This window comes from Ranitomeya variabilis, chromosome 2 (genome assembly GCF_051348905.1).
Source record: "Ranitomeya variabilis isolate aRanVar5 chromosome 2, aRanVar5.hap1, whole genome shotgun sequence".
NCBI lineage: Eukaryota > Metazoa > Chordata > Amphibia > Anura > Dendrobatidae > Ranitomeya > Ranitomeya variabilis.
Genome location: NC_135233.1, coordinates 230733169 through 230758767, shown reverse-complemented (window position 1 = coordinate 230758767; position 25599 = coordinate 230733169). Strand labels below are relative to the sequence as shown.

Genomic DNA, 25599 nt, shown 5'->3' with positions numbered 1-25599 from the left:
AGGCTATTAATATCAGCTCACAACTGTGTACTTAGCATTGACTGGCTATTAAATGGGGACCCCCCCCCAAAAAAAAAAAAAAAAAAAAATGATGTAGGGTCCCCCTATAATTCATAACCAGCAAAGGCTAGGCAGGCAGCTGCGGTCTAATATTAGTAGCCTAGGAAGGGGCCATGGATACTACCCCCCCTAGCTCTCAGCTGCCCAGAAAAGGCACATCTATAAGATGTGCCAATTCTGGCACTTAGCCTCGCTTTTCTCACTTGCCCTGATGAGGTGGAAAGTGGGGTGATAGTTGGAGGGGTTGATGACACCTTTGTATTGTCAGGTGACATCAAGCTCTGAGGTTAGTAATGGAGAGGCGTCAATAAGACACCCCACATACTAACCCCATAGTCATATTGTATAAAAACACACACAGAATAAAGTCCTTTAATTGAAAGAATGACACAGACTCCTTTAATAAATCCTAACTAATCCATAATTACGACATCGCCCATTCCAGTGACGCCATTGTCCCCTGCAAAAGAATTAAAATAACAAACAACAATATTTCTCACCTGTCTGCAGAGAACATGATGATCCATTTGTCCCACGACGTGTCTAGCTCTGCTTGACCATAAAGCCTGTCATACAGCAGAGACCCTCAGACGCAGCTCAGTGTGTAGCAGCATACTCCTATAACCTGTCTGATGCCACCACGAGCGTGAGAAATTTCTCATGCTCGTGGTGTCGTCACAAAGGTCCTGGGAGTTCACGGCCAATGAACCCACTTCACCTAACTGACGTCATTGCAAGTGCCGTGGAAAAATTTCTAACGGTATCAGATGCTGCTCAGTGTCTCTGCTGGATGTCAGACTGTATGGTCGCATCATGTAATCATGCAGCCTATCATCTAGATGTAGCAGAACTAGACCAGTTGTCATATTTTTGGAGGGTTCCCCATAATAATAGCCAGTAAAGGCTAAGTATACAGTTGTGAGCTGATATTAATAGCCTGGAAAGATCCAGGGGTATTACCCCATGCCAGGCTATAAACATTGTCCTCCAGCTATCGGCTTTCCCTCTGCTGGTTAAGAAAATTACGAGAGAGCCCACGCCATTTTTTTTTTTTTCAGGAAAAAAATCTTTTAATAATTAAATACATGTACAGTAAGCTGCACACACACTGTACTAATTGTATTTGTCACTGACATCTATATATCTATCTATTCTATGTGTATGTACTGTATGTAATCCATCTCTTCTTTTCTGTTGGGTCCTACTGTGCTTTTACACTGCGCGGCTGCTGAATTGCAGGTTTTTTACTTCTATCTATCTATCTATCTATCTATCTATCTATCTGTGCTTTGAAGAATATTTCCTTTGAAAATGATGTGTAAATGACAGAGAATTACTCTATGTAAAAGCTCATGTTGCAATTGGATAGCAATTCCACTGCATTCGGATGTAAATCGGATGCTAGCTGTGAAAAATCGGATCAAACTCGCATAAAAAATGCATGACACTTGCACGACACTGGTGAGACTCTCGTCAATGAGAATCGGACTGATTTTTTATTCGTTTAGTGTGATTCTGGCCTTATGTGTGTCATTTTACCACAGTAAATGTTGACTGACCTGGACGTTCTGGAGCCATACGCATGGCCTGTGGCGGTTCTGCTGGCTGCGTCTCTTCCTTTCTCTCCCCTGGGATTTCCTTTTGGGCTCGCTTTCTGGCATTCATGTCTGCTGGCTGAAAGAATAACAAGGTCAATGACAAATACAGAAGAATCTGAAAGCCCCTCAAAGATTCTCCACCTTTTAGAGAAGCCATGAACATCAGATAATCAGCAAATGCAAAGTAAATTTCCTGAATCTCCTGCCAAATGCCTAATGTCTATATCCTACATCATCATGTCCGGCCACTCACGGCTTTAGAGGATTCTTCATCTGTCCAGGACCTCTGTGAAAGTCCAGCTAGAGAAGGAGAATTTCTGCTCTCGGACTCTTGTGACCTTGTTGTATCGGAAACCAAAGACCCTGCGGAGCACATAACAGAAATGAATGCAACGTCCGACCCATACATGGAGTACACGGCAACCACTCAGTGTTGTCATGGTGAAGGCCATTTGTATGGCAGTGTCATGTAAACACTGTATGGCGGTATTATTCAGACACCGAATGGCGGTATTATGAGGCCACTGGATGGAAGTATTGTGTTAGCTTAGATGGCACTGAATGGTAGTGTTATGTGGGCACTGGATGGCAGTGGTATATGGTGATTAGATGGTAGTCTTACTGTTTGTGGGCACTGGATAGCAGTGGATGACAGTCTTATGTAGGCACTGGGTGGCAATGTTATGTAAGCACCTGTGGGGGTCACTAAGGCTTGAGACTTGTAGTAACTGAGGGCAGATCCGCGGTCATAAGGGAACAGTCCTATGTGGCCGAGGTGATCAGGGGCCACTGACTTATATGATCTTCGTGTTTTGCTCGTTCTGTGATCTGAAAATAAAAAAAGTGCATAAATAATAAGTATCTGTTCTCCGCAAGAAACTAAAGTATCACAGCACATGGGGTGCTATACAAACTATCTTCTCTCCCAACATTTGTATCTATGAGATCATTAAAGGGGGTGTCCACTGCTTGAACAACCCCTTCTCATTCCTCATGTTTGCTCCTGTTAAAATAAAAGCACCTATACTCACTATACCTCCCGTGCCGGTGCCGTTCCAGCGGTGTCGGCAATCACGGTCCCGGGGCTCTCGTTCGGTTGTTATGTCACATGAGCCCTGTGCCCAATCAACGCCGGCGTCACTGCCTCCGCCTTCAAGCAAATCGAACATCAAGAGGAAGTGAGAGATCAGCTGCAGCCCGGACTTCCCACTGATGTTCTTTACGTCCGAAGGCGGGGAGAGTGACCCCAGCGCTGATCGGTGCAGGGCTCATGTGTCATAACAACCGCACAGGAGTCCCGGGACCGCAAAGGGAAACTCCGCTGGAACGGCACCAGCACAGGAGGGGGCGTATAGGTGTTTCTATTAACAGGGGCACACATGAAGATGAGGAGGGGCTGTCCAAGTAGTAAACACCCCCTTTAATATTAAATCACTAAGCAATAATAGCAGAGTTACTTTGGCACCCTAAGGCGGTAATATGTGCGTGCTGGATTGAAGCAAGCTGTAAGAAAGTAATATGTAAGCACAGTATGGCAGTATTATGTGAGTTCTGGGTGAATGTACCTTGTATATTAGATGGCAGAACTATGAGCAAAGTATGGATCTGTTATGTAAGCACAATATGGCATCTTAAGTAGGCATCTTATGGGAGTAACATGTGGGTGCTAAATTGAAGCAAGTTGTTAGACAGTATTTTATTGGTACTGGATGGCAGTATTAAATGAATTCTGGATGACTGCTTTGTATGAATATTGGATGACAGTATTATGTAAGTGCAGCATTGCATTATTACCGTATATGGGCATTGAATAAAAGTATTGAACAAGCACTTGAAGGAGTCTTACATAGGCACAATACGGTAGTAATATTTGGACACTACATGGCAGGATTATGTGGATGCTGGATTGCAGCATGTTTAAGGACAGTAATATCTGGGAAGTAAGTTTTAGATGTCTGTATTATGTGTGATAGATGGGGGTGTAACGGCAGGTGAGGAAGCGTTCCATTAGTATAAAAGAGTGACTGTAAACAAGACGCTTGCGCTCCACCCCAAATGGTGACTGGGGTCTGACTCCTCACACATTTATTAGATATTACAATCACATACCACACCGGTAGTCTGATGACCATTAGATAAATAAACTAGTGAATACATCCCAATTTACCTGGAGGTTTGATCCGGCGATTGGGACCTCCAAGGTGAATATACTTCTTCCATAGGTAATACTGGTTCCTGATACTGTCTAAGTCTACCTCCAAGTTACTCATATTATTTAGTGCTGCCGACTGCTGAAAGAGTTCACATCAGTGTGAAATGGCTGACAACAGGGAGAAAAGGATCAACTACAAAACCGAGGGTAGATTTATACTAATGTAAAGCCCACCTGCTGGTCCATTCTGTACACTGGGCCCGTGTGGGTTATAACTGGGCATTTCTCTCTGGCATCATGCAGGACGACCCGCCGATTCTCCACTATCATCCCAGTAAGCAATGGAGAAGGTGGAGAGTCCATGTCCGGCCAATGCTGATGTGGTCTTCTCCGGCACTTTACAGCTTCCTCAGTCTGTTCTTGTGCATCCCTGAAAAGGCAACTGCAAGATATTAAGGTAGAAAGGTAAAAGACAAGCAAATAATGAATCGGCAGTTCCTTCATCAGGAGAAGGACTTCGCAATTAAAGAAGAAAGCAATTAAATAGTCCTACTGTGCCGCCATTAAGTTCTTTGTATGAGGCAATGGTAAAGATCCAACCAGTGTGAGTTTGAGAGGACAACCACCAATAGGGGGCTTCTTCTTTTTTTTATTTATGGTCTGAAAAAAGAAATATAAGTACTAAAATAAAGATGATTATTATAATACTGCCCCAATGTACAAGAATATAACTACTATAATACTGCCCCCAATGTGCAAGAATATAACTACTATAATACCGCTCCTAGGTACAATAATATAACTACTATAATACTGCTCCTAGGTACAAGAATATAACTACTATAATACTGCTCCTAGGTACAAGAATATAACTACTATAATACTGCTCCTAGGTACAAGAATATAACTACTATAATACTGCTCCTAGGTACAAGAATATAACTACTATAATACAGCTCCTAGGTACAAGAATATAACTACTATAATACTGCTCCTAGGTACAAGAATATAACTACTATAATACTGCTCCTAGGTACAAGAATATAACTACTATAATACTGCTCCTAGGTACAAGAATATAACTACTATAATACTGCCCCCTATGTACAAGAATATAACTACTATAATACTGCTCCTAGGTACAAGAATATAACTACTATAATACAGCTCCTAGGTACAAGAATATAACTACTATAATACTGCTCCTAGGTACAATAATATAACTACTATAATACTGCTCCTAAGTACAAGAATATAACTACTATAATACAGCTCCTATGTACAAGAATATAACTACTATAATACTGCTCCTAGGTACAATAAAATAACTACTATAATACTGCTCCCTATGTACGAGAATATAACTACTATAATACTGCTCCTATGTACAAGAATATAACTACTATAATACTGCTCCCTATGTGCAAGAATATAACTACTATGTACAGGAATATAACTACTATAATACTGCTCCCTATGTACGAGAATATAACTACTATAATATAATGCTCCCTATGTACAATAATATAACTACTATAATACTGCTCCCTATGTACAAGAATATAACTACTATAATATAATATAATGCTCCCTATGTACAATAATATAACTACTATAATACTGCTCCCTATGTACACTCTTCTCTCTCTTTTGCAGGATGCTTTCTGTTGAAGAGTCTGGATTGTATAGCGCTTTATCACATGATGTCACTCACTGGTGCTGGATTTCCCTTTTCTCTTTTCATCCCTCCAAATTGGTCAGTAAGTGACAAATCTTTGATCCAAACTTTAAGAGGTTTTTCTCTAAAAAGAAAATGGACAAATATCTGTTTCCATCTACCTATACGTTGCTCAGATCCTGTTGATCTGGGGGTGACTGCAGTAAGTTCCGATATCGCTCCACAGCAGGGCACTGCATACCCACCTGTCTTGTGTTTTCAGGGGGTTGTTCTGGGGATTTGGCACCCACACCATGGTCACATCTCTGCTCCTTGTATCCTGAAAGGAGGGATGGAGGATCTCCACCTCAAAACACACAATACACTGTTGGTAGGGTTCACCATTTACTAGTCATTCCTGGAGAGCAGCAACCCCAGAATAAGAACCTGTCAATTGGTCGTAATATACCGGTGCCCATGTTGTAGGTTGTAGTAGTAATCACTACCTAGATCCTGAACAACTACCAGAGGGAAAGTCACAGCGTGGGGATGGTGAGAAGCAGAAGTGCCACCATCTTTTTACCTTTTGTAGCTTCCGGAAGGAGAGGGAGGATCCAGACCCCCGAGGAGGTGCTATGATTTCCTTGAAGGAGTTTACACCCGGGAAGAAGATTTTCTCCATACTGAGAACACAAAGATGGAAAACATAAAGTGATACATATATTATGTGAAGAAAAGTCCTGGGCTGCACGTCATAATCACCAAATTCCAGTTCCTCTTTCAGTCTCATTGTCCCTGATGTATAATATCTGATCCCAAGGTCCTCCCCAGGAGCTTCATGGCTGAGCAGCCGTACATCACCAAGCACAATATGGAGCGTCTGGAGGAAATGTGCTCTGTGCAGCGATGGATCACACTTCTCTGTCTGGCTTCTGATGGCCTTTACTGTTCCCCATGACTGTGCCCAGTGCACACGCTCCATACAGACATGGAGGGGGAGTTTGGTGGAATAACATGACCAGACCTCAACTCCATCCAACACATACAATGGAGATTGTGAGCCCGGCCTCCCCCAACATCAGAGTCTGACCTCACAAATGCTTTTCTGGATGAAGGGGCACAAATTCCCACAGACACCTCCAAAATCTTATAGAAATCCTTCCCAGAAGAGCGGGTGCTGTTATATCTGCAGAGGGGCGACTCCATATTAATGTCTATGGATGGAGGACAGAGAAGCCCCCACAGGTGGATTTTGGGGGCACATACGGATGGACGAGTGCTGTTCCTGGACTCACCTGCAGGAGGCGGTGCTGGCATGCATGGTCGGTGTAGCGGGGGCACCTCCTCTGTACCCCTCCATCACTCCCCCATCTGGCAGGGTCCGGTCGCTCGGTAGGGTGGTCACACTGAGGGTTGGGAGCCCACCTGTGGGATAAACATCAGGAAGGAATGACCACAGACAGATACATAGGCTGTAACTCCGGGGAGTCAGTATATACTGTACCGCCATCTCGGGGGTGATGTCTGGAGACAGGCGGGGGCAGCCGGTGGCGTGGATGGCCCTGTTCTATCCTGCGCAGGGTCACCCAGCACTGCGGGTGCTGACACACCGCTCTGTTACACACAGTCTCATCCAGCTCCATGTGCAGCTCTCATTATATCGCCTCAGGCCTGAAACACACACAGCGCCATCATCTGCACAGCGCCATCATCTGCACAGCGCCATCATCTGCACAGCGCCAGGAGCTGAGCCCGCACCGCACCAGCAGTGTCGCCTGTGCCATGTAGAGAAGGGCAGAGTGTGGAGAGAAAAAATCTGCTGGTTGTCTATAGCGGCAACCAATCAGAAAGCAGCTTTCATTTTGCCAGAGCAGTTTAACATACAAAAGCTGAACGCTGATTAGTTACTTTGAGTAACACATAGTTTCTCTAATCTGAAAGCAGTTACAAAGCTTTATTGACACAGAACACATGCGATGTAATGTCTGTCATTAGGACTACAAACCCCAGCAAGCTCTGCACAGATGATATCCCCTCAAACACTACTGAGGACCCCACCAAAATCTCCATAATCATTAACAACTTACCGGGCCCAGGGCACCACGGCAACAGAAAACGCCACCACGCCTTCTCTGTAAACTCCGCCTCATTCATGCCTATTGGCTGTCCTGTCCGGAGGCGTGGAATGTCACGTAACGTGACGAAGGAGACGCTGAGGTGAAACGCATTTTTTTCCTGCTTCAATGGGGCGTGGCCTGCAGAACACGTGATGTACGGAAGCTGCTTAGCGTCTAGGTTGGCGGGAACCGAATTATATGTATTACCTGCACTGTGGTGACTGTCAGGAACTACAGCTCCCAGCACACCTTCTTATGTACATGCTGAGACTTGTAGCAGCATTGAGCAGTCTGAGTAAGTGTGGACATAATAATGATAATATGGCGTCATTGTATGGCTGCTTACTGAATAAGAAAGAAAATTGAAGGTTGTAGGAAATAAACATTGTGCAGGAGAATCAGAGGAAAGTGTGTAAGATGAGTAACTTGTCTGTTCCTGTAGATCGCGCCGGACAAGATGGCGGAGAGACCGGAGGACCTGAATCTGCCCAACGCCGTCATCACACGGATCATTAAAGAAGCCGTAAGTCTCACCGTCTCCCCACTCCTTGAGTTGCACCCCCCTCCATGTACACTGTCTCCCTCTTCCCCCCTCCCTGCGCCACTTCCCTTCCATCCCCTCCCTGCGCCGCTTCTCCCCTCCCCCTTCTTGAGCCGCATCTCTCGCCTCCTTGCGCCGTGTCTACCTCCCCTTGAGCCACATCTCTCCCTCGCTGCGCCGCTCCCCTCCTTCCCTACGCCGCTTCTCCCCTGCCCCCTTCTTGAGCCGCATCTCTGCCTCCCTGCGCCGCTCCCCTCCCTCCCTGCGCCGCTTCTACCCTGCCCCCTTTTAGAGCCACATCTCTCCCATCCTTGCGCCATGTCTATCCCCCCCTTTGAGCCGTATCTCTCCCTCCCTGCGCCACTCCCCTCCTTCCCTACGCTTCTTCGCATCTCTCCCTCCCTGTGCCGCTCCCCTCCTTCCCTACGCCGCTTCTCCCCTGCCCCCTTCTTGAGCCGCATCTCTCCCTCCCTGTGCCGCTCCCCTCCTTCCCTACGCCGCTTCTCCCCTGTCCCCTTCTTGAGCCGCATCTCTCCCTCCCTGTGCCGCTCCCCTCCTTCCCTACGCCGCTTCTCCCCTGCCCCCTTCTTGAGCCGCATCTCTCCCTCCCTGTGCCGCTCCCCTCCTTCCCTACGCCGCTTCTCCCCTGCCCCCTTCTTGAGCCGCATCTCTCCCTCCCTGTGCCGCTCCCCTCCTTCCCTACGCCGCTTCTCCCCTGCCCCCTTCTTGAGCCGCATCTCTCCCTCCCTGTGCCGCTCTCCTCCTTCCCTACGCCGCTTCTCCCCTGCCCCCTTCTTGAGCCGCATCTCTCCCTCCCTGCGCCGCTTCTACCCTGCCCCCTTTTAGGGCCACATCTCTCCCATCCTTGCGCCATGTCTATCCCCCCCCTTTGAGCCGTATCTCTCCTTCCCTACGCTGCTTCTTCCCTGCCCCCTTCTTGTCTGCTCCCCTCCTTCCCTACGCCGCTTCTCCCCTCCCCCTTCTTGAGCCGCATCTCTCCCTCCCTGTGCCGCTCCCCTCCTTCCCTACGCTGCTTCTCCCCTGCCCCCTTCTTGTCTGCTCCCCTCCTTCCCTACGCCGCTTCTCCCCTCCCCCTTCTTGAGCCGCATCTCTCCCTCCCTGTGCCGCTCCCCTCCTTCCCTACGCTGCTTCTCCCCTGCCCCCTTCTTGTCTGCTCCCCTCCTTCCCTACGCCGCTTCTCCCCTCCCCCTTCTTGAGCTGCATCTCTCCCGCCCTGCGCCTCTCCCCTCCTTCCCTACGCCGCTTCTCCCTTCTTGAGCTGCATCTCTCCCTCCCTGCGCCGCTCCCCTCGTTCCCTATGACGCTTCTCCCCTCCCCCTTCTTGAGCTGCATCTCTCCACACCTTGGCTGCATTGCCCCCTCCCCTCCTTGTGCCATGTCTACCCCCCGTTTGAGCCGCATCTCTCCCCCCTGCACTGCGTCTCCCCCTCCCCTTTTGAGTGACATCTCCTCTCCCCTCATCCCTATTCTTCTATTTTTTTTTTTCTTTCTCCTCAGCTCCCAGAAGGGGTTAACTTGTCGAAGGAAGCGCGCAGTGCGATCGCCCGGGCCGCCAGTGTCTTCGTGCTGTACGCCACATCCTGGTGAGTGCGCGCTGTGTTATAACCGTCATAATTCATTAATGCCTTTAGCACAATGAATGCCGATATTGACTTCTAGGATTGCTAGTTCCTATAGGTGGCACTACAGTTCTAGTCCTCCATCTTTCTGAAGAGACATCTAGCACCATGTACGTCCCTGAATCTGTCAGCAGGAGCCTCTGATGGATCTGCAGCAGTTGGGACTAGGGATTGTTTAACCTCTGACACGCTGCAGTCTGTGGCGACCGTGGCATCTACATAGATGCTCGCTCCATACTGTGCAAGTATAGGTGCTACACAGCGGACGTCTGAAAGTCACCGCAGATTGTGGCAGGTTAAATCTCAAACATGACAGCGGCATTTAACGGATAACAAAGCGGGCAGTCATTGATTCTGTCAGCTATTGGCCCCTTGGGCAAGGCGATCACGAGGTGCCAATGGGTTGCCATGGCAGCCGGTAGCCAACATAAAGCCCCCGTGTCTGCCATGTTAGCACATGAAGCTGAGATACATCAGATGTTGTCAGCTATACAGTATAAGCAACTGCAGGTTCACGTCCCATAAATAAATAATTGCAAAAATATTAAAACCTGTAAAAAAAAAAAAAAAACCTACCGTATTTTCCGGCGTATAAGACGACTGGGCGTATAAGACGACCCCCCAACTTTACCAGTTAAAAAATAAAATCTTCTTAAAAGTCGGGGGTCTTCTTATACACCCTATGTCGTCTTATAGGGCCGGTGAATATGTGCCTTTTGGGGGGGGGGGGAGTGATCCTGATGACGACGAGGGGGCGTCTCACAGGAAAGTGAGTATCCCCCATTACCTTATCATAGCGCTGCAGCGTGGGGTCTCTGTGCTGGGAGCGGCGGCTGCTGTGCTGTGGGGCGGCGGCTCCTCTTCTGCAGTGTGGGGCCTCTGTGCTGTGGGGTGGCGGCGGCGTATCTTTATGCAGTCGGGGCTCCTCCGGCATCTCATTAAAGCCTGGAGGCCCCGCCGGCAACTCCATCGGTACAATGCGGTGGCCTCCGGGAAAATGGCCGCTGGGGGCTGCGCATGCTCAGATTCAGATCTCGTCCCGAAATCTCGGGACACGAGATCTGAATCTAAGCAGCGGCCATTTTCCCGGAGGCCACCGCATTACACCGATGGAGTTGCCGGCGGGGCTTCCAAGCTTTGAGATGCCGGAGGAACCCCGACTGCGTGAAGATACGCCGCCGCCACCGCCCCACAGCACCAGCGGCCCCACACTGCAGAAGAGGAGCCGCCGCACCACAGCACAGCAGGCGCCGCTCCCAGCACAGAGACCCCATGCTGCAGCGCTACGATAAGGTAATGGGGGATACTCACTTTCCTGTGAGACGCCCCCTCGTCGTCATCAGGACCACTCCCCCCCCCACCATATACACCCGGCGTACAAGGCGATTCCCGGCGTACAAGACGACCCCCGACTTTTAAGAAGATTTTCTGGGGTTAAAAAGTCGTCTTGTACGCCGGAAAATACGGTAAATGTTTTCAGTCTCTCTCCCACATTACATAAACTCTATTTTCCTGCTATTTAAACGTTTAAGCAAAATGGATGAAAGTTTGTGAAGTCTGATACCCATGAAAAAAAATCATGAAATTGCACAATTGCAATGCAAATACATTAAAATAAACGCAGTTACATCTGTGCCAAAAACCCAATAGTCAGAACAGACTACTAATGCTTATCTTGGTGTGGACACTGGAAGAGAAAACCCCACAGCATTTTCGCCAGTAAGAACATAAACTAAATCTTCCCTTTTTCTCCTAACATAAATAGTAAAATGTATAAAAGCGGATTTGGTATCAGCACGTGCTCAATTTTCTAATGGTTTCTTTTTTTTTTCTTCAGCGCCAATACATTTGCAATGAAGGGGAAGAGAAAGACCCTGAACGTCACTGACGTGATGTCCGCCATGGAGGAGATGGAGTTTCAGCGTTTTCTTGTACCATTAAAAGAGGCACTGGAAGGTGAGTCGCTGATCCTATCGACCTCCTTTACTCACCAATCCCTCACTGTTTCTTGTGGCTGATGTTTTCATACCGCCGATGTCACCAACCTGTCTACTGAGCTGCAGTTATAATTTGTGACCGCTGCCACTAATCACTGGTTCTCGGGGTCTCTACAGGTAAGTGCTACAACTTAACATGTGACCGCTGCAGCCAATCATATGTTAAGTCTTTGTTGGAGTCAATAAACCAAGACTACCCAGACTAGGAAAGCTCCTTCACAGGAGCAGCAAGGAATTGCTGAGATGAGTATTCCTATCCATGGCCATGTCAGACCAGTAATGAGCGCCAGTTCGATGCTCGTGTCCACAGGCCGACAAGCGGTGATGGGGTGAGAACGATGGCCATGTTAGCAGCACATGTCCTGTCTACACCAGACGCTGCGCCATCGATAGCAATGTTTATTATGCATGTCTAAAAATCCAATCTCCTGATGACTAAGTGCTTCACTCATTTGTTCTGAAATTGCAGGCATGTTTACAATGGCGAATATGTGAATCCGGATCAACATGGGGTCACCCAACCGTTGTCTCTCCATCCGAGAAAAAATGATCAGAGTGTCATTCGATTTTCTCGGAGGTGGGGAGAGAAAACATTTATCTAACTCTTCCATTATGTCAGTCCATGAAAAATGGAATGCACTCAGATATCATCCGAGTGCGGTCTGATTATTATTAATAAATACATATACTTTTTTTTCCCCACGGATCAATAGACATGAATGGCCACCCAATTCTTTGAGGCAAATCATGCATACTGTAACTTTTTTTGTTTTTTTTTCTCTAGGACATGTGGGCAGCCCCACAGAATCACATGGGTCAAACCCACAGATAGCAGTCATCCGATGTAACTGGTCATGTGCATGAACCAGTACAGTCAGGAACACGATCAGCTGATAGTCAGCCTCCGCCCGGGGTCCCAGTAGCGTATCACATCCGATGCAAGAGCATCAGACGTGATATGCTAATGACACTCTGCTGCGAGCGTGATCCGAGTGCTCTGTGCTCCAATCCTCTCACAACTGCAGAGGAGACAGAGAAATTAATTTCTTCTCTGTTGCCAGCGTCGGTGGGAATCGCACTCCACTCGGGTGATATCGGAGTGTAGTGCAATGGTTTACATGCACCCATTGACCTTTATGGCTGCGTGCGATCCTAATGTCGCATACAATTGCAGCATGGTGCAATATTTTATTTTTTTTTTTTTACTGTCTTTAACCCCTTTCTGACCTTAGACGTGTCCAGGTTGCATGGTACTTATCGACTTTGGACACCCAACACTCAGTGTCAGGAGCGTTCAGGCACTGCTCACAACACTTTAACCCCCTAAATGCTTCGATCAAACTCGATTGTCACATTTCGGGAGCAGGCAGAGGGAAGAAAGTCCTTCTGCCCTTGGATCGGAGACTGTTGTGAATTCGGTTTGTGGGCTCCCCCGGTGGTCTGTTATGGTAGTGTCTCTTATGTGCCTTCCTCCATCTCTGATTACCTGTCGCCACCCTCTAGGGGAGTTTCCTATTTAAGGCTGCTTGGCTGTTAGTCACATGCCGGCCAAGCAATGTGCTAGTAGCATTCTGTTGCATTCACCTGCCTCAAGTCCCAGTTCAGCTAAGTTGAATTTTGTTTCTTGTTTTGCTATTTTTGTCCAGCTATCTGCAATGTGACTCTTCAGTGCTGGAAGCTCTTGTGGACAGAAAATTACTACTCCAGTGGCATGAGTTGTCACTGGAGTTTAAAGTAATTTCTGGATGGTGTTTTTGAATAGTGATTTTTAGGTCGACCGTGAAGTAACTCTTTCCTGTCCTTCTGCTATCTAGTAAGCGGACCTCACTGTGCTAAATCTGCTGTTCATCCTACGTATGTCATTTCCTCTGAACTCACCGTCAATATCTGTGGGGGCCTACTATCATCTTTTGGGGTTCCTCACTGGAGGTAAGGCAGGCCTGTATATTCCTCTTATAGGGGTAGTTAGATCTCCGGCTGGCGCGTGGTGTCTAGGGCATCGTAGGTACATCCCCCGGCTACTGTAAGTGTTGGGTCAGGTTCAGGTCACGGTCGACCTTAGTTTCCATCACCCGAGAGCTAGTCCGTTTTGTATTTTTTTCCCATGGTCATTGGGGTAACCATAACAGTTTGGCCGGCCCATAAAAAATCTATGTGTTAAAATATGCACTAAAGTAGGAAGGAGAAGAAAAGGTTTTTTTTTCTGTGTTTGAAAGTGCACCTTAGTTTGATCATTTGTATTCCTTGCTTAAACTGCAGTCTTCAGCCTTTTTTTTTTTTTTTTTTCTCCTCTCCTCTTAACCTCTGAATGCTTGGGTTACACCCATTTGAAACATGGATCCACAGAGTTTAGTTGCAGGTTTGAATAACCTTGCGACAAAAGTACAGAACCTACAAGATTTTGTTATACGTGCTCCAATGTCTGAACCTAAGATTCCTCTGCCTGAATACTTTACCGGAGACAGATCCCGGTTTTTGAGTTTCAGAGAAAATTGCAAATTGTTTTTGTCTCTGAGATCTCACTCTGCTGGTGATCAGACTCAACAAGTTAAAATTGTTATCTCTCTACTGCGCGGCGACCCACAAAGTTGGGCATTTGCATTATCGCCAGGAGATCCTGCGTTGTTAAATGTAGATGCGTTTTTTCAGGCTTTGGGGTTGCTTTATGAAGAACCTAATTTGGAGATTTTGGCTGAGAAAGCCTTGATAGCTCTTTCCCAAGGGCAAGATGAAGCTGAGATATACTGCCAGAAATTCCGTAAATGGTCGGTGCTTACTAAATGGAATGAGTGCGCTTTAGCAGCTAATTTCAGAGAAGGTCTCTCTGATGCCGTGAAGGATGTCATGGTGGGGTTCCCTGTGCCTACAGGTCTGAATGATGCCATGAAATTGGCTATCCAGATTGATCGGCGTTTGCGGGAGCGCAAATCTGTGCACCATATGGCGGGGTCTTCTGAGGAAAAATCTGTGCACCATATGGCGGTATCTTCTGAGCAAAAACCTGTGCACCATATGGCGGTGACCTCTGAAAAGGCATTAGAGCATATGCAATGCGATCGTGTTTTGTCTAGAGGCGAACGTCAAAATTACAGGCGCAAAAATGGATTGTGCTTCTACTGTGGAGATCCAGCTCATGTTATATCAGCATGCTCTAAACGTATAAATAAGGTTGATAAAAAGGTTGATAAATCTTTTTCTACAGGTACCTTGCAGTCAAAATTTCTTTTGTCCGTGACATTGATTTGTACCTTATCATCTGTGACTGTGAATGCTTATGTGGATTCTGGCGCCGCTCTGAGTCTCATGGATTGGTCCTTTGCCAAGCGTTGTGGGTTTGATTTGGAGCCGTTGGAAGTTTCTATTCCCCTGAAGGGTATTGATTCTACACCTTTGGCTAGCAATAAACCACAATATTGGACACAAGTGACTATGCGTCTTACCCCAGACCATCAGGAGATTATTCGTTTCCTTGTATTATATAACCTACATGATGTCTTAGTGCTTGGATTACCATGGTTACAGATTCATAATCCCGTCTTGGACTGGAAATCTATGTCTGTGTTGAGCTGGGGATGTCGGGGTATTCATGGGGATGCACCTTTGGTTCCTATTTCTTCATCTACTCCCTCTGAGATCCCAGCATTTCTGTCAGATTTTTATGATGTCTTTCAAGAGCCTAAAGTTGATTCTCTCCCTCCTCACAGAGAGTGTGACTGCGCTATTGAATTGATCCCCGGTAGTAAGTTTCCTAAGGGTCGCTTGTTTAATTTGTCTGTACCTGAACATACTGCTATGCGGGAGTATATCAGAGAATCCTTGGAAAAGGGTCATATTCGCCCCTCGTTGTCTCCACTAGGGGCAGGATTTTTCTTTGTAGGTAAAAAGGATGGTTCATTGAGACCTTGTATCGACTATCGACTTTTGAATAAGATTACAGTTAAATACCAGTACCCGTTACCTTTACTGACTGATCTGTTTGCTCGTATAAAGGGGGCTAAGTGGTTCACTAAGATCGATCTACGTGGTGCGTATAATTTGGTGCGGATTAAGCAGGGGGATGAGTGGAAGACCGCATTTAATACGCCTGAAGGCCATTTTGAGTATTTGGTAATGCCTTTCGGTCTCGCAAATGCCCCTTCCGTTTTTCAGTCCTTTATGCACGATATTTTCCGTGAATATCTGGATAAGTTTATGATTGTGTATTTGGATGATATTCTTGTTTTTTCGGAGGACTGGGAATCTCACGTTCAACAGGTCAGGAGAGTTTTTCAGGTTTTGCGAGCTAATTCTCTTTTTGTAAAGGGCTCAAAGTGTAGTTTTGGAGTTCAGAGAATTTCCTTTTTGGGATATATTTTTTCCCCTTCATCTATGGAGATGGACCCTGTCAAGGTCCAGGCTATTTGTGATTGGATGCAACCTACTTCTTTGAAGAGTCTGCAAAAGTTCTTGGGTTTTGCTAATTTCTATCGCCGATTTATAGCGGGTTTTTCTGCCATTGCTAAACCTTTGACTGATTTGACCAAAAAGGGTGCTGATGTTGCTAATTGGTCCTCTGCGGCTGTGGAGGCCTTTCAAGAGCTTAAGCGCCGCTTTTCTTCCGCTCCTGTGTTGCGCCAACCTGATGTGTTACTTCCGTTCCAGGTTGAGGTGGATGCTTCGGAGATCGGAGCAGGTGCAGTTTTGTCGCAGAAAGATCCTGACTGCTCAGTAATGAGACCATGTGCGTTTTTCTCCGGAAAGTTTTCGCCCGCTGAGCGAAATTATGATGTGGGAAATCGGGAACTTCTGGCCATGAAGTGGGCGTTTGAGGAGTGGCGTCATTGGCTTGAGGGTGCTAGACACCAGGTGGTGGTCCTCACTGACCACAAGAATCTAATTTATCTTGAGTCGGCCAGGCGTCTGAATCCTAGACAGGCGCGCTGGTCGTTGTTTTTCTCCCGATTTAACTTTGTGGTGTCATATCTGCCTGGGTCCAAGAATGTGAAGGCGGATGCCCTCTCTAGGAGTTTTGAGCCTGACTCGCCTGGTGATTCCGAACCTACCGGCATCCTGAAGGATGGGGTGATATTGTCAGCTGTCTCCCCAGACCTGCGGCGTTCTTTGCAGGAGTTTCAGGTGGATAGGCCTGATCGCTGTCCGCCTGGTAGACTGTTTGTCCCTGATGATTGGACCAGTAGAGTTATCTCGGAGGTTCATTCTTCCGCGTTGACAGGTCATCCTGGAATTTTTGGCACCAGGGATTTGGTGTCTAGGTCCTTCTGGTGGCCTTCTTTGTCTCGAGATGTGCGTATGTTTGTGCAGTCTTGTGATGTTTGTGCTCGGGCCAAGCCCTGCTGTTCTAGGGCCAGTGGGTTGTTGTTGCCCTTGCCTATTCCTAAGAGGCCTTGGACGCACATCTCTATGGACTTTATTTCTGACCTTCCGGTTTCTCGTAGGATGTCTGTCATCTGGGTGATTTGTGACCGTTTTTCCAAGATGGTTCATTTGGTACCTTTACCCAAATTGCCCTCCTCCTCTGAGTTGGTTCCTCTATTTTTTCAGAATGTGGTGCGTTTGCATGGTATTCCTGAGAATATAGTGTCTGACAGGGGTACTCAGTTTGTGTCTAGATTTTGGCGGACGTTCTGTGCCAGGATGGGTATCGATTTGTCTTTTTCGTCTGCATTCCATCCTCAGACTAATGGCCAGACTGAGCGTACTAATCAGACCTTGGAGACTTACTTGAGGTGTTTTGTGTCCGCTGATCAGGATGATTGGCTTGACTTTTTGCCATTGGCAGAGTTTGCCCTTAACAATCGGGCTAGTTCTGCCACTTTGGTTTCTCCATTTTTTTGTAATTCAGGGTTTCACCCTCGGTTTTCGTCCGGTCAATTGGAGTCTTCGGATTGTCCTGGAGTGGATGCTGTGGTTGATAGGATGCATCGGATTTGGGGACAGGTTGTGGACAATCTGAAGTTGTCCCAGGAGAAGACTCAACAGTTCACTAATCGTCATCGGCGTATTGGTCCTCGTCTTTGTGTTGGGGACCTGGTGTGGCTGTCTTCTCGATTTGTTCCTATGAAGGTCTCGTCTCCTAAGTTTAAGCCTCGGTTTATCGGCCCTTATAGGATTCTGGAGGTTCTTAATCCTGTGTCCTTTCGTTTGGACCTCCCAGCATCTTTTAATATCCATAATGTTTTCCATCGGTCATTATTGCGGAGGTATGAGGTACCGGTTGTTCCTTCTGCTGATCCACCTGCTCCTGTGTTGGTTGAGGGTGAATTGGAGTATGTGGTGGAAAAGATCTTGGACTCCCGTGTTTCCAGACGGAAACTTCAGTATCTGGTTAAGTGGAAAGGTTATGGCCAGGAGGATAATTCTTGGGTGACAGCATCCGATGTTCATGCTCCCGATTTGGTTCGTGCATTTCATAGTGCTCATCCAGGTCGCCCTGGTGGTTCTGGTGAGGGTTCGGTGCCCCCTCCTTAAGGGGGGGGGGTACTGTTGTGAATTCGGTTTGTGGGCTCCCCCGGTGGTCTGTTATGGTAGTGTCTCTTATGTGCCTTCCTCCATCTCTGATTACCTGTCGCCACCCTCTAGGGGAGTTTCCTATTTAAGGCTGCTTGGCTGTTAGTCACATGCCGGCCAAGCAATGTGCTAGTAGCATTCTGTTGCATTCACCTGCCTCAAGTCCCAGTTCAGCTAAGTTGAATTTTGTTTCTTGTTTTGCTATTTTTGTCCAGCTATCTGCAATGTGACTCTTCAGTGCTGGAAGCTCTTGTGGACAGAAAATTACTACTCCAGTGGCATGAGTTGTCACTGGAGTTTAAAGTAATTTCTGGATGGTGTTTTTGAATAGTGATTTTTAGGTCGACCGTGAAGTAACTCTTTCCTGTCCTTCTGCTATCTAGTAAGCGGACCTCACTGTGCTAAATCTGCTGTTCATCCTACGTATGTCATTTCCTCTGAACTCACCGTCAATATCTGTGGGGGCCTACTATCATCTTTTGGGGTTCCTCACTGGAGGTAAGGCAGGCCTGTATATTCCTCTTATAGGGGTAGTTAGATCTCCGGCTGGCGCGTGGTGTCTAGGGCATCGTAGGTACATCCCCCGGCTACTGTAAGTGTTGGGTCAGGTTCAGGTCACGGTCGACCTTAGTTTCCATCACCCGAGAGCTAGTCCGTTTTGTATTTTTTTCCCATGGTCATTGGGGTAACCATAACAGGAGACCCTGCAACATCATTGCGGGGCCCTGATCGTTGCCCTGGTGACCTGATATTTTTATAACGACATCTGGGTCTCCAGAGCTAGGAAAGTTGCTTGATGATGCTCAGAGCATGATGAAGCAAGTTTGTCAGTACTGACAGCTTGCATAGCAAATATAGTCCTATATTCATATAGTCATAGTCAAACATATTGACAAATCATATATTGTACCCATAAATATTTTTCTGAGAAAATAAACACAAAACCAATAAAATTACGCATTTGGTATCGCCGCATCCGGAACAACCCGACCTATAAAACTGTTCCACTAGTTCACCCCTTTAGTGAACCCCATAAAAAGGCAAAAAACAATGCTTTATCATCATACTGCCAAACAAAAAGTGGAATTAAACGCGATCTAAAAGACCAATATAAACATAGTACCTCTGAAAACGTCATCTTGTCCCACAAAAAAGCTGCCATACAGCTCCATCAGCGGAAAAATAAAATGTATAGCTCTCAGAATAAAGGGATGCAATCCTCCTCCGCGTCATTTCAAAGCCAGCATCCACGAGAGGTGTGCTAAGTACTTTTCGTGTCGATCGGATTTGTAGTTTTGGCGCAATTTGCATTTAAAAAATTTTTTTTTCCCTGTCATTGGAATGCATTGTTTCAATATATTTCAATGGGGAAATTTTCCCATAGGGTTATATGGGCCTGATTTCTGAGGCAATTTCAAATGTAACTGCCACCTGGGCTGATTAGCTCATTGATATGCGCAGTCAGACCCAGTTACTATGCCAACGCCTACGAACTCTACATGACCCCACCAGGACACAGGTATTGCCAGATAATATCAGCTCTTAAAGTGAAAGGAACTGCACGGCACAAATGCAAATCTAGCTTAATCACATGACTGTCATGGTTCCCAATGGCAAGGGAACGTAAAAAACACATAAGAAACGAACGAGCTCTCGGGTGATGGAAACTCGAGTTGACCGTGAGCTAAATCTACCACACAACTAACAGTAGCCAGGGAGCATACCTACGGCTTCCTATATGCCACGCGCCAGCCGGAGGACTAACTACGCCTGGTAGAGGAAGAAACAGACCTGGCATACCTCTAGGGAAATACCCCAAAAAGATGATAGCAGCCCCCCACATGTAATAACGGTGAATTAAGAGGAAAAGACATACACAGTATGAAAGTAGATTTAGCAAAGAGAGGTCCACTTACTAGATAGCAGAAGGATACAAAAGAGGACTTCACGGTCAACTGAAAACCTTTCAAAAACCATCCTGAAATTACTTTAAGACTCCTGTGTCAACTCATGACACAGGAGTGGCAATTTCAGCCCGCAAGAGCTTCCAGCTACAGAGAATTACAAAAACTGCAAACTGGACAAAAGGTACAAAACAAAAGGACAAAGTCCACTTAGCTGATCAGCAGACTAGTAGCAGGAACATGCAACCGAAGGCTCTGGTTACAATGATGACCGGCAAGGAAATGACTGGAGAGCAAGGCTAAATAGGAAACTCCCAAACACTGATGGAAGCAGGTGAACAGAAGAAGCAAAGTGCAAACAAGTCACCAGTACCACCAGCAACCACCAGGGGAGCCCAAAAAGCGGATACACAACACATGACCATGCCGCTGAAAGAGAACATGCACCAAAGTGGATGTAGAAGCCCACTGCGCCCCCTAAGGGACCCCAGGCAGTATTGCGGCCCCTAAAGGACTCCAGGCGGTTTTAAGGCCCCAAAGGGACCCCAGGTAGTTTTAAGGCATCTAAGAGACCCCGGGCAGTTTCAAGGCCTCTAAGAGACCACAGGCAGTTTCAGCCTCTAAGGGACCCCGGGCAGTTTCAAGGCCTCTAAGGGACCCCGGGCAGTTTTAAGTTGAAAGTGACCCACAAGGGTGACCCCGCCCACCAAATCGGACCCTGAGGAGCCCCGCTCACCAAATCAGACCCTCAGGTGCCCGGCCCACCAAATCGGACCCTGATTGACCTCGCCCACCAAATCGGTCCCTGAGGTGCCTGGCCCACCAAATCGGACCCTGATTGACCTCGCCCACCAAATCGGTCCCTGAGGTGCCCCGTCCACCAAATCGGACCCAGAGTGACCCCGTCCACCAAATCGGACCCAGAGTGACCCCGTCCACCAAATCGGACCCTGAGGGTCAAAGTAACCCTTGAAGGTCAAATTGACCCCCAGGGACCCCCGAGGCTCAAAGTGACCCCTGAGGGTCAAATTGAACCCCAGGGACCCCCGAGGCTCAAAGTGACCCTTAGCGACCCCCGAGGGTCAAAGTGACCCCCGAGGATCAGTGACCCTCGGGGACCCCAATTGTCAGTGACCCCCGGGGGTCAATTGCCCCTCAGGGACCCCTGACCGAGTGTCAAAGTGACCCCCGAAGGTCAAAATGACCCCCAGGGTCAAAGTGACCCCTAGAAACCCCCGAGGGTCAAAGTGGCCCTCCGACACCCCCGAGGCTCAAATTGACCCCCAAGGGTTAAAGTGGCCCCCAGGGACCCCCAAGGGTCAAATTGACCCCTGTGGAGCCGAGGGTCAAAGTGACCCCAGAGGATCGAATTGACCCCCCAGGACCCCTAAGGGTCAAAGTGACCCCCGAGGGTCAGTGACCCCCAGGGACTCCCGAGGCTCAAGTGACCCACAAGTGTCAAATTGATCCCCAGGGACCCCGAGGCTCAAATTGACCCCCAGCGACCCTCAAGGGTCAAAGTGACCACCAAGGGTCCATTTGACCCCCAGGGACCCCTAAGGTGCCCCGCCCACCAAAAGTGTGAAAGTCTTGCAGGGGCAGCCCAGGCACCATTCCAAAGCACTATCTGTAGTTCCTTCAGGAAATACCCATCTAGTTATTCTTCTTCTCCGCGTTTTCCGCAATTAATGTGGTCCGAACCGCTCAGCGTAGAGACCCCGTTCAGGTGGCGTTCCGAAGCCCTCGGTGGGGACAGGTGTGCTATGTATTTTTGGAGTTGATCCGATTTGTAGGGTTTTTTTTAAAACTCGCATTTAAAAAAAAAAAATTTCCCATAGGAAATAATGGCGACCTTTCCATTACCCCCAACTTGACCTTCCAAAGATGGCAGCTATGCAAATGTACGGTGTCCATTTTAGGACATGATCATTTATCAAAGTCAAACATCAGAATAAAGTGACTAAGACACCCACCCGTCCCGTGTCTGAAAAGTAAGTGGCCCCCCCCCCGGTCCCGTGTGTGAAAAGTGCTGCTGTAAAGCTGGCAGCGCTGTTCAAGCACCATGTATTTCCTTCAGGAAATGCCCATCTAGTTATTATTCTTCTTCTTCTCCGTGTATTCTGTAATTAATGCGGCCCGAACCGCTCGGCGCAGAGACCCCGTTCAGGAGGCATTTCGAAGCCCTCGGTGGGGACAGGTATGCTATGTATTTTGGAGTCGATCCGATTTGTAGTTTTAAAAAAAAATAAATCGCATTTTAAGAAAAAAATTTCCCATAGGAATTAATGGCGACCTTTCCATGACCCCAACTGACATGGATTGAAGCCACAGCGCAGCTGCACTGACCTTACAAAGATGGCAGCTATGGAAATGTACGGTGTCTGTATATAGGGGGATGTCTGTATATAAGTAAGATAAGTAAGTCCCCCCCCCCCCCCCGGTCCTGTGTGTGATAAGTAAGTGCCCCCGCCCTGTGTGTGATAAGTAAGTGCTGCTGTAAAGCTGGCAGCACTGTTCAAGTACCATGTATCTCCTTCAGGAAATGCCCCTCTAGTTTTTTTTGTTTTCCCACATTCTTAAAATTCTTATGACGCACCTGAAGGGTTAATAAACTTTTTGAATGTGTATTTGAGCACCTTGAGGGGTGCAGATTTTAGAATGGTGTCAGTTTAGAGAATTTTCTGTCATACAGACCCCTCGGTCACTTCAGATGTGAGGTGGTCCCAAAAAAAAAAATTTTTTTGTAAATTTTGTTGAAAAAATGAAAAATCGCAGGTCAACTTTTAACCCCTTATAACATTCTAACCAAAAAACGTTGTTTCAAAAATTGCAGTGATGTAAAGTAGACATGTGGGAAATGTGGTTTAACTATTTTGTGTGACATAGCTCTCTGATTTAAGGGCATGAGAATTAAATGTTGCCAAATTTTTGCAAATCTGCGTGTTTTTTTGGGGGGGGTTTTTTTTCTCGGCTGTAATCAGCATGCTATGATTTCACTCCGAAATCTGGGTGTGAGAAAAATCTGCCATTCGGCCATCAGAGCATCTTCCGATAATTACAGATACATTAGAACTCTGTAAATGGTGCTGTAAAAGATTAATAATCTTTATTAATAATAATCTTTATTTTTATATAGCGCTAACATATTCCGCAGCGCTTTACAGTTTGCACACATTATCATCGCTGTCCCCGATGGGGCTCACAATATAAATTCCCTATCAGTATGTCTTTGGAATGTGGGAGGAAACCGGAGTACCCGGAGGAAACCCACGCAAACACGGAGAGAACATACAAACTCTTAATTTGCTGAGTTAAAAAAAACAGATTGTATACGGATTACAAACGAGGAAAAAAATCGTCCCATTCCCCCCCACCCCCTTTATATGCAAGTGTGAGCAAACCCTTCTGGAGATCCTGTGCACCATTCAATCTGTTCTTCTAGTGAAACTTTTTAAGGCCACGTTCACACGTTGAGTATTTGGTCACTATTTTACCTCCGTATTTGTAAGCCAAAACCAGGGCAACAACTTCTGTATTTATCACCTTCTCTTGGTTTTGGCTTACAAATACTGATGTAAAATACTGAACGTGGCATAATGGGTTTGTTTAAGATATGTGATTAATATTAGATTGGTGGTCCAGCACCCCATTGATCATTTGTCTGCAGCTCCATAAATTGTCTGTCCACCGTTCTGAACTCCTATTGAAATGAATAGGAACTGCAGTACCTGAGTGACCACTAAACGGTCACAGAGCTGATATGTGCAGATGCAGAGATTACAAAAAAGGATCAAGCTCTCCTTGTACTGTCCACAGAAATGTGTCTGATCCGCACCACCAGGCAATGCCCATAGATAAGAATAGCGCTGTTTCTGCGCGCATTCTCTGCCCTATGATACTATACTGTTTCTTTCAGATAGGGTATTTACTGCCTCTTTTTTTTTTTTTTTTTCCCCCCCTTCAGCTTACAGACGGGAGCAGAAAGGAAAGAAAGAAGCAACCGAGATGAAAAAGAAAGACAATAAAGACAAGAAACCGGATAGTGATGAGCAAGACAAGAGTCGAGAAGAGGAGGACGAGGAGGAGAAAATGGAGGAGGATGAGGTGGTAGAGGATGAGGAGGTGGAGAACTAAGATGAGGCTTCTCCTGTTTGTAGAGGACATTTGGGGCACTGGCTCTCAGCCAGCAGAAGCCCCCTCGCCCGCCAGACCCATCCTCGCAGGTCTCTCTGGTCGAACCACAAGTGAAAAGAGACTGAGTGGTGAGAGTGGCCAAGGACCGGATGGGACATGAGCTTGTAATAAACCTGGAGTTGATGATGTTTTCTATATCGTCTCCTCTGATCCCATTTATTACATCTGCATCTATGGCTCTTCCTGCTGGGAGTTGTTCTACAAGAGGTGAAGGTGCTGCAATTTGCAGACCTGCAATGAATACCGAAGTGTTGACTCTCGTGTAACTGCTTTTTCTCTAATCCCCTCCACGACAGCACACAGGAGGTTGCCTCCCCATCCTAATTAGGGACAGGAACAAGAGGTTTAAATAGCCTTCCCCTAATCCCCAGTGTTTTCCTGTCCCTAACGGGATGAAGAGGTTTTTCTTGTGTGCTCCGTGGATGGTCCGGCAACATCCCAGGGATTTGCCGGGCAGCCTGGGTTGATCGTCCCCGACCTTCCTCCATGATGCTGCTCCTGCCGTGGCGGGACAGCACCATCCTCCAGCGCATTCAGCAATGCTGGATGGTAAGTCGGTGCTGGGGGCCTCCCGTAGCCCCCCAGCTTCTTGGTTCGCTCTCCCCCTCGCGCCTATATGCCAGCAAGCACTCCAGGCATCCTGGGTCATGCGTAGGAAGTGACGTACACCGCTGAGACAGAAGGCGCAACGTCACTTCCGCTCTGCGTTCCACGGTGGAACACACCACCATCTTGGTGGGAAATTAAAAAAAAAAAAAAAAAAAAAAAGGGAATGGTCCCAAGAAGTTCCTATTACTGAGGGGGAGAGACCTCATTTGATTGGATGAGGTGGAAGACACTGGATCTCGGTTCCTGGATAAGAACCCTGATGGAAGACTCCATAAGGTAGGACTAAGGTCTGAATGATGGATGTGTCTTCCATGAGAGCTGCATCTGCAGAGCCCAGCGCAAACCCTGGCCCAGTGAGTATACCTGGTAAAGGGGTACCCATCTTTGGTTCAGAACCCATTATGGGAACCCTCCTCTCTTTTAGGGAGACAAGGATCCTGTACCAAAGGCTAGGGAAAAGTCTGCAAGAGGCAAGTATGCCATCTGCATTAAAAAAAAAAAAAAAACTCCCCTCCAATTACAAAAAAGCCTTGTGCCAGTTATGCACAGAGAAAATTGTCCTGGAGGAACAACAATCCCTGATGGATGAAGTAAGAGGGATGGTACTACAGGAGATGGTCATC

General features: G+C 47.1%; 2 protein-coding genes across 11 annotated transcripts in view; one reads left to right on the top strand and one right to left on the bottom strand.

Annotated features, from left to right (window-relative positions):
- C2H9orf43 (chromosome 2 C9orf43 homolog) overlaps positions 1 to 25599 on the bottom strand; it is a 50225-nt gene that overhangs the window by 5030 nt on the left and 19596 nt on the right. The window contains exons 1-12 of one of the 9 annotated variants that reach the window (XM_077283968.1): positions 7555 to 7678; positions 6972 to 7138; positions 6763 to 6892; positions 6051 to 6150; positions 5734 to 5834; positions 5525 to 5612; positions 4364 to 4470; positions 4045 to 4252; positions 3826 to 3949; positions 2352 to 2486; positions 1912 to 2021; positions 1620 to 1734 (exon numbers count right to left, since the gene is read on the bottom strand). In XM_077283968.1, the coding sequence (XP_077140083.1) occupies positions 1620 to 1734; positions 1912 to 2021; positions 2352 to 2486; positions 3826 to 3949; positions 4045 to 4252; positions 4364 to 4470; positions 5525 to 5612; positions 5734 to 5834; positions 6051 to 6150; positions 6763 to 6892; positions 6972 to 7110 (1357 nt within the window). In that variant the 5' untranslated portion in view covers positions 7111 to 7138; positions 7555 to 7678. Of the gene's footprint in view, positions 1 to 1619; positions 1735 to 1911; positions 2022 to 2351; positions 2487 to 3825; positions 3950 to 4044; positions 4253 to 4363; positions 4471 to 5524; positions 5613 to 5733; positions 5853 to 6050; positions 6151 to 6762; positions 6893 to 6971; positions 7139 to 7472; positions 7498 to 7554; positions 7726 to 25599 lie in introns of those variants that run through there. The other 8 variants (XM_077283969.1, XM_077283970.1, XM_077283964.1 and 5 more) reach the window with 8 other exon arrangements.
- On the top strand, positions 5467 to 24502 carry POLE3 (DNA polymerase epsilon 3, accessory subunit). Of its 2 annotated transcripts, none has more exons than XM_077283975.1 (5): positions 5467 to 5570; positions 8027 to 8107; positions 9644 to 9729; positions 11603 to 11721; positions 24138 to 24502. In XM_077283975.1, the coding sequence occupies exons 1-5, from the start codon at positions 5511 to 5513 to the stop codon at positions 24305 to 24307; spliced, it is 516 nt and encodes a 171-aa protein (XP_077140090.1). In that variant the 5' UTR covers positions 5467 to 5510; the 3' UTR covers positions 24308 to 24502. The 2 variants fall into 2 exon arrangements, with proteins under 2 accessions (XP_077140090.1, XP_077140091.1); XM_077283976.1 differs by lacking the exon at positions 5467 to 5570 and adding an exon at positions 7683 to 7879.

What these genes read in the sequence shown, in the direction of transcription:
- POLE3 (XM_077283975.1), top strand. Translation starts at nt 5,511, where the DNA reads ATGATGTCACTCACTGGTGCTGGATTTCCCTTTTCTCTTTTCATCCCT. An exon ending in TCATCCCTCCAAATTGGTCA is followed by an intron (nt 5,571 to 8,026) that starts GTAAGTGACAAA and finishes CTGTTCCTGTAG; the next exon opens with ATCGCGCCGGACAAGATGGC. An exon ending in GTGCTGTACGCCACATCCTG is followed by an intron (nt 9,730 to 11,602) that starts GTGAGTGCGCGC and finishes TTTTTTCTTCAG; the next exon opens with CGCCAATACATTTGCAATGA.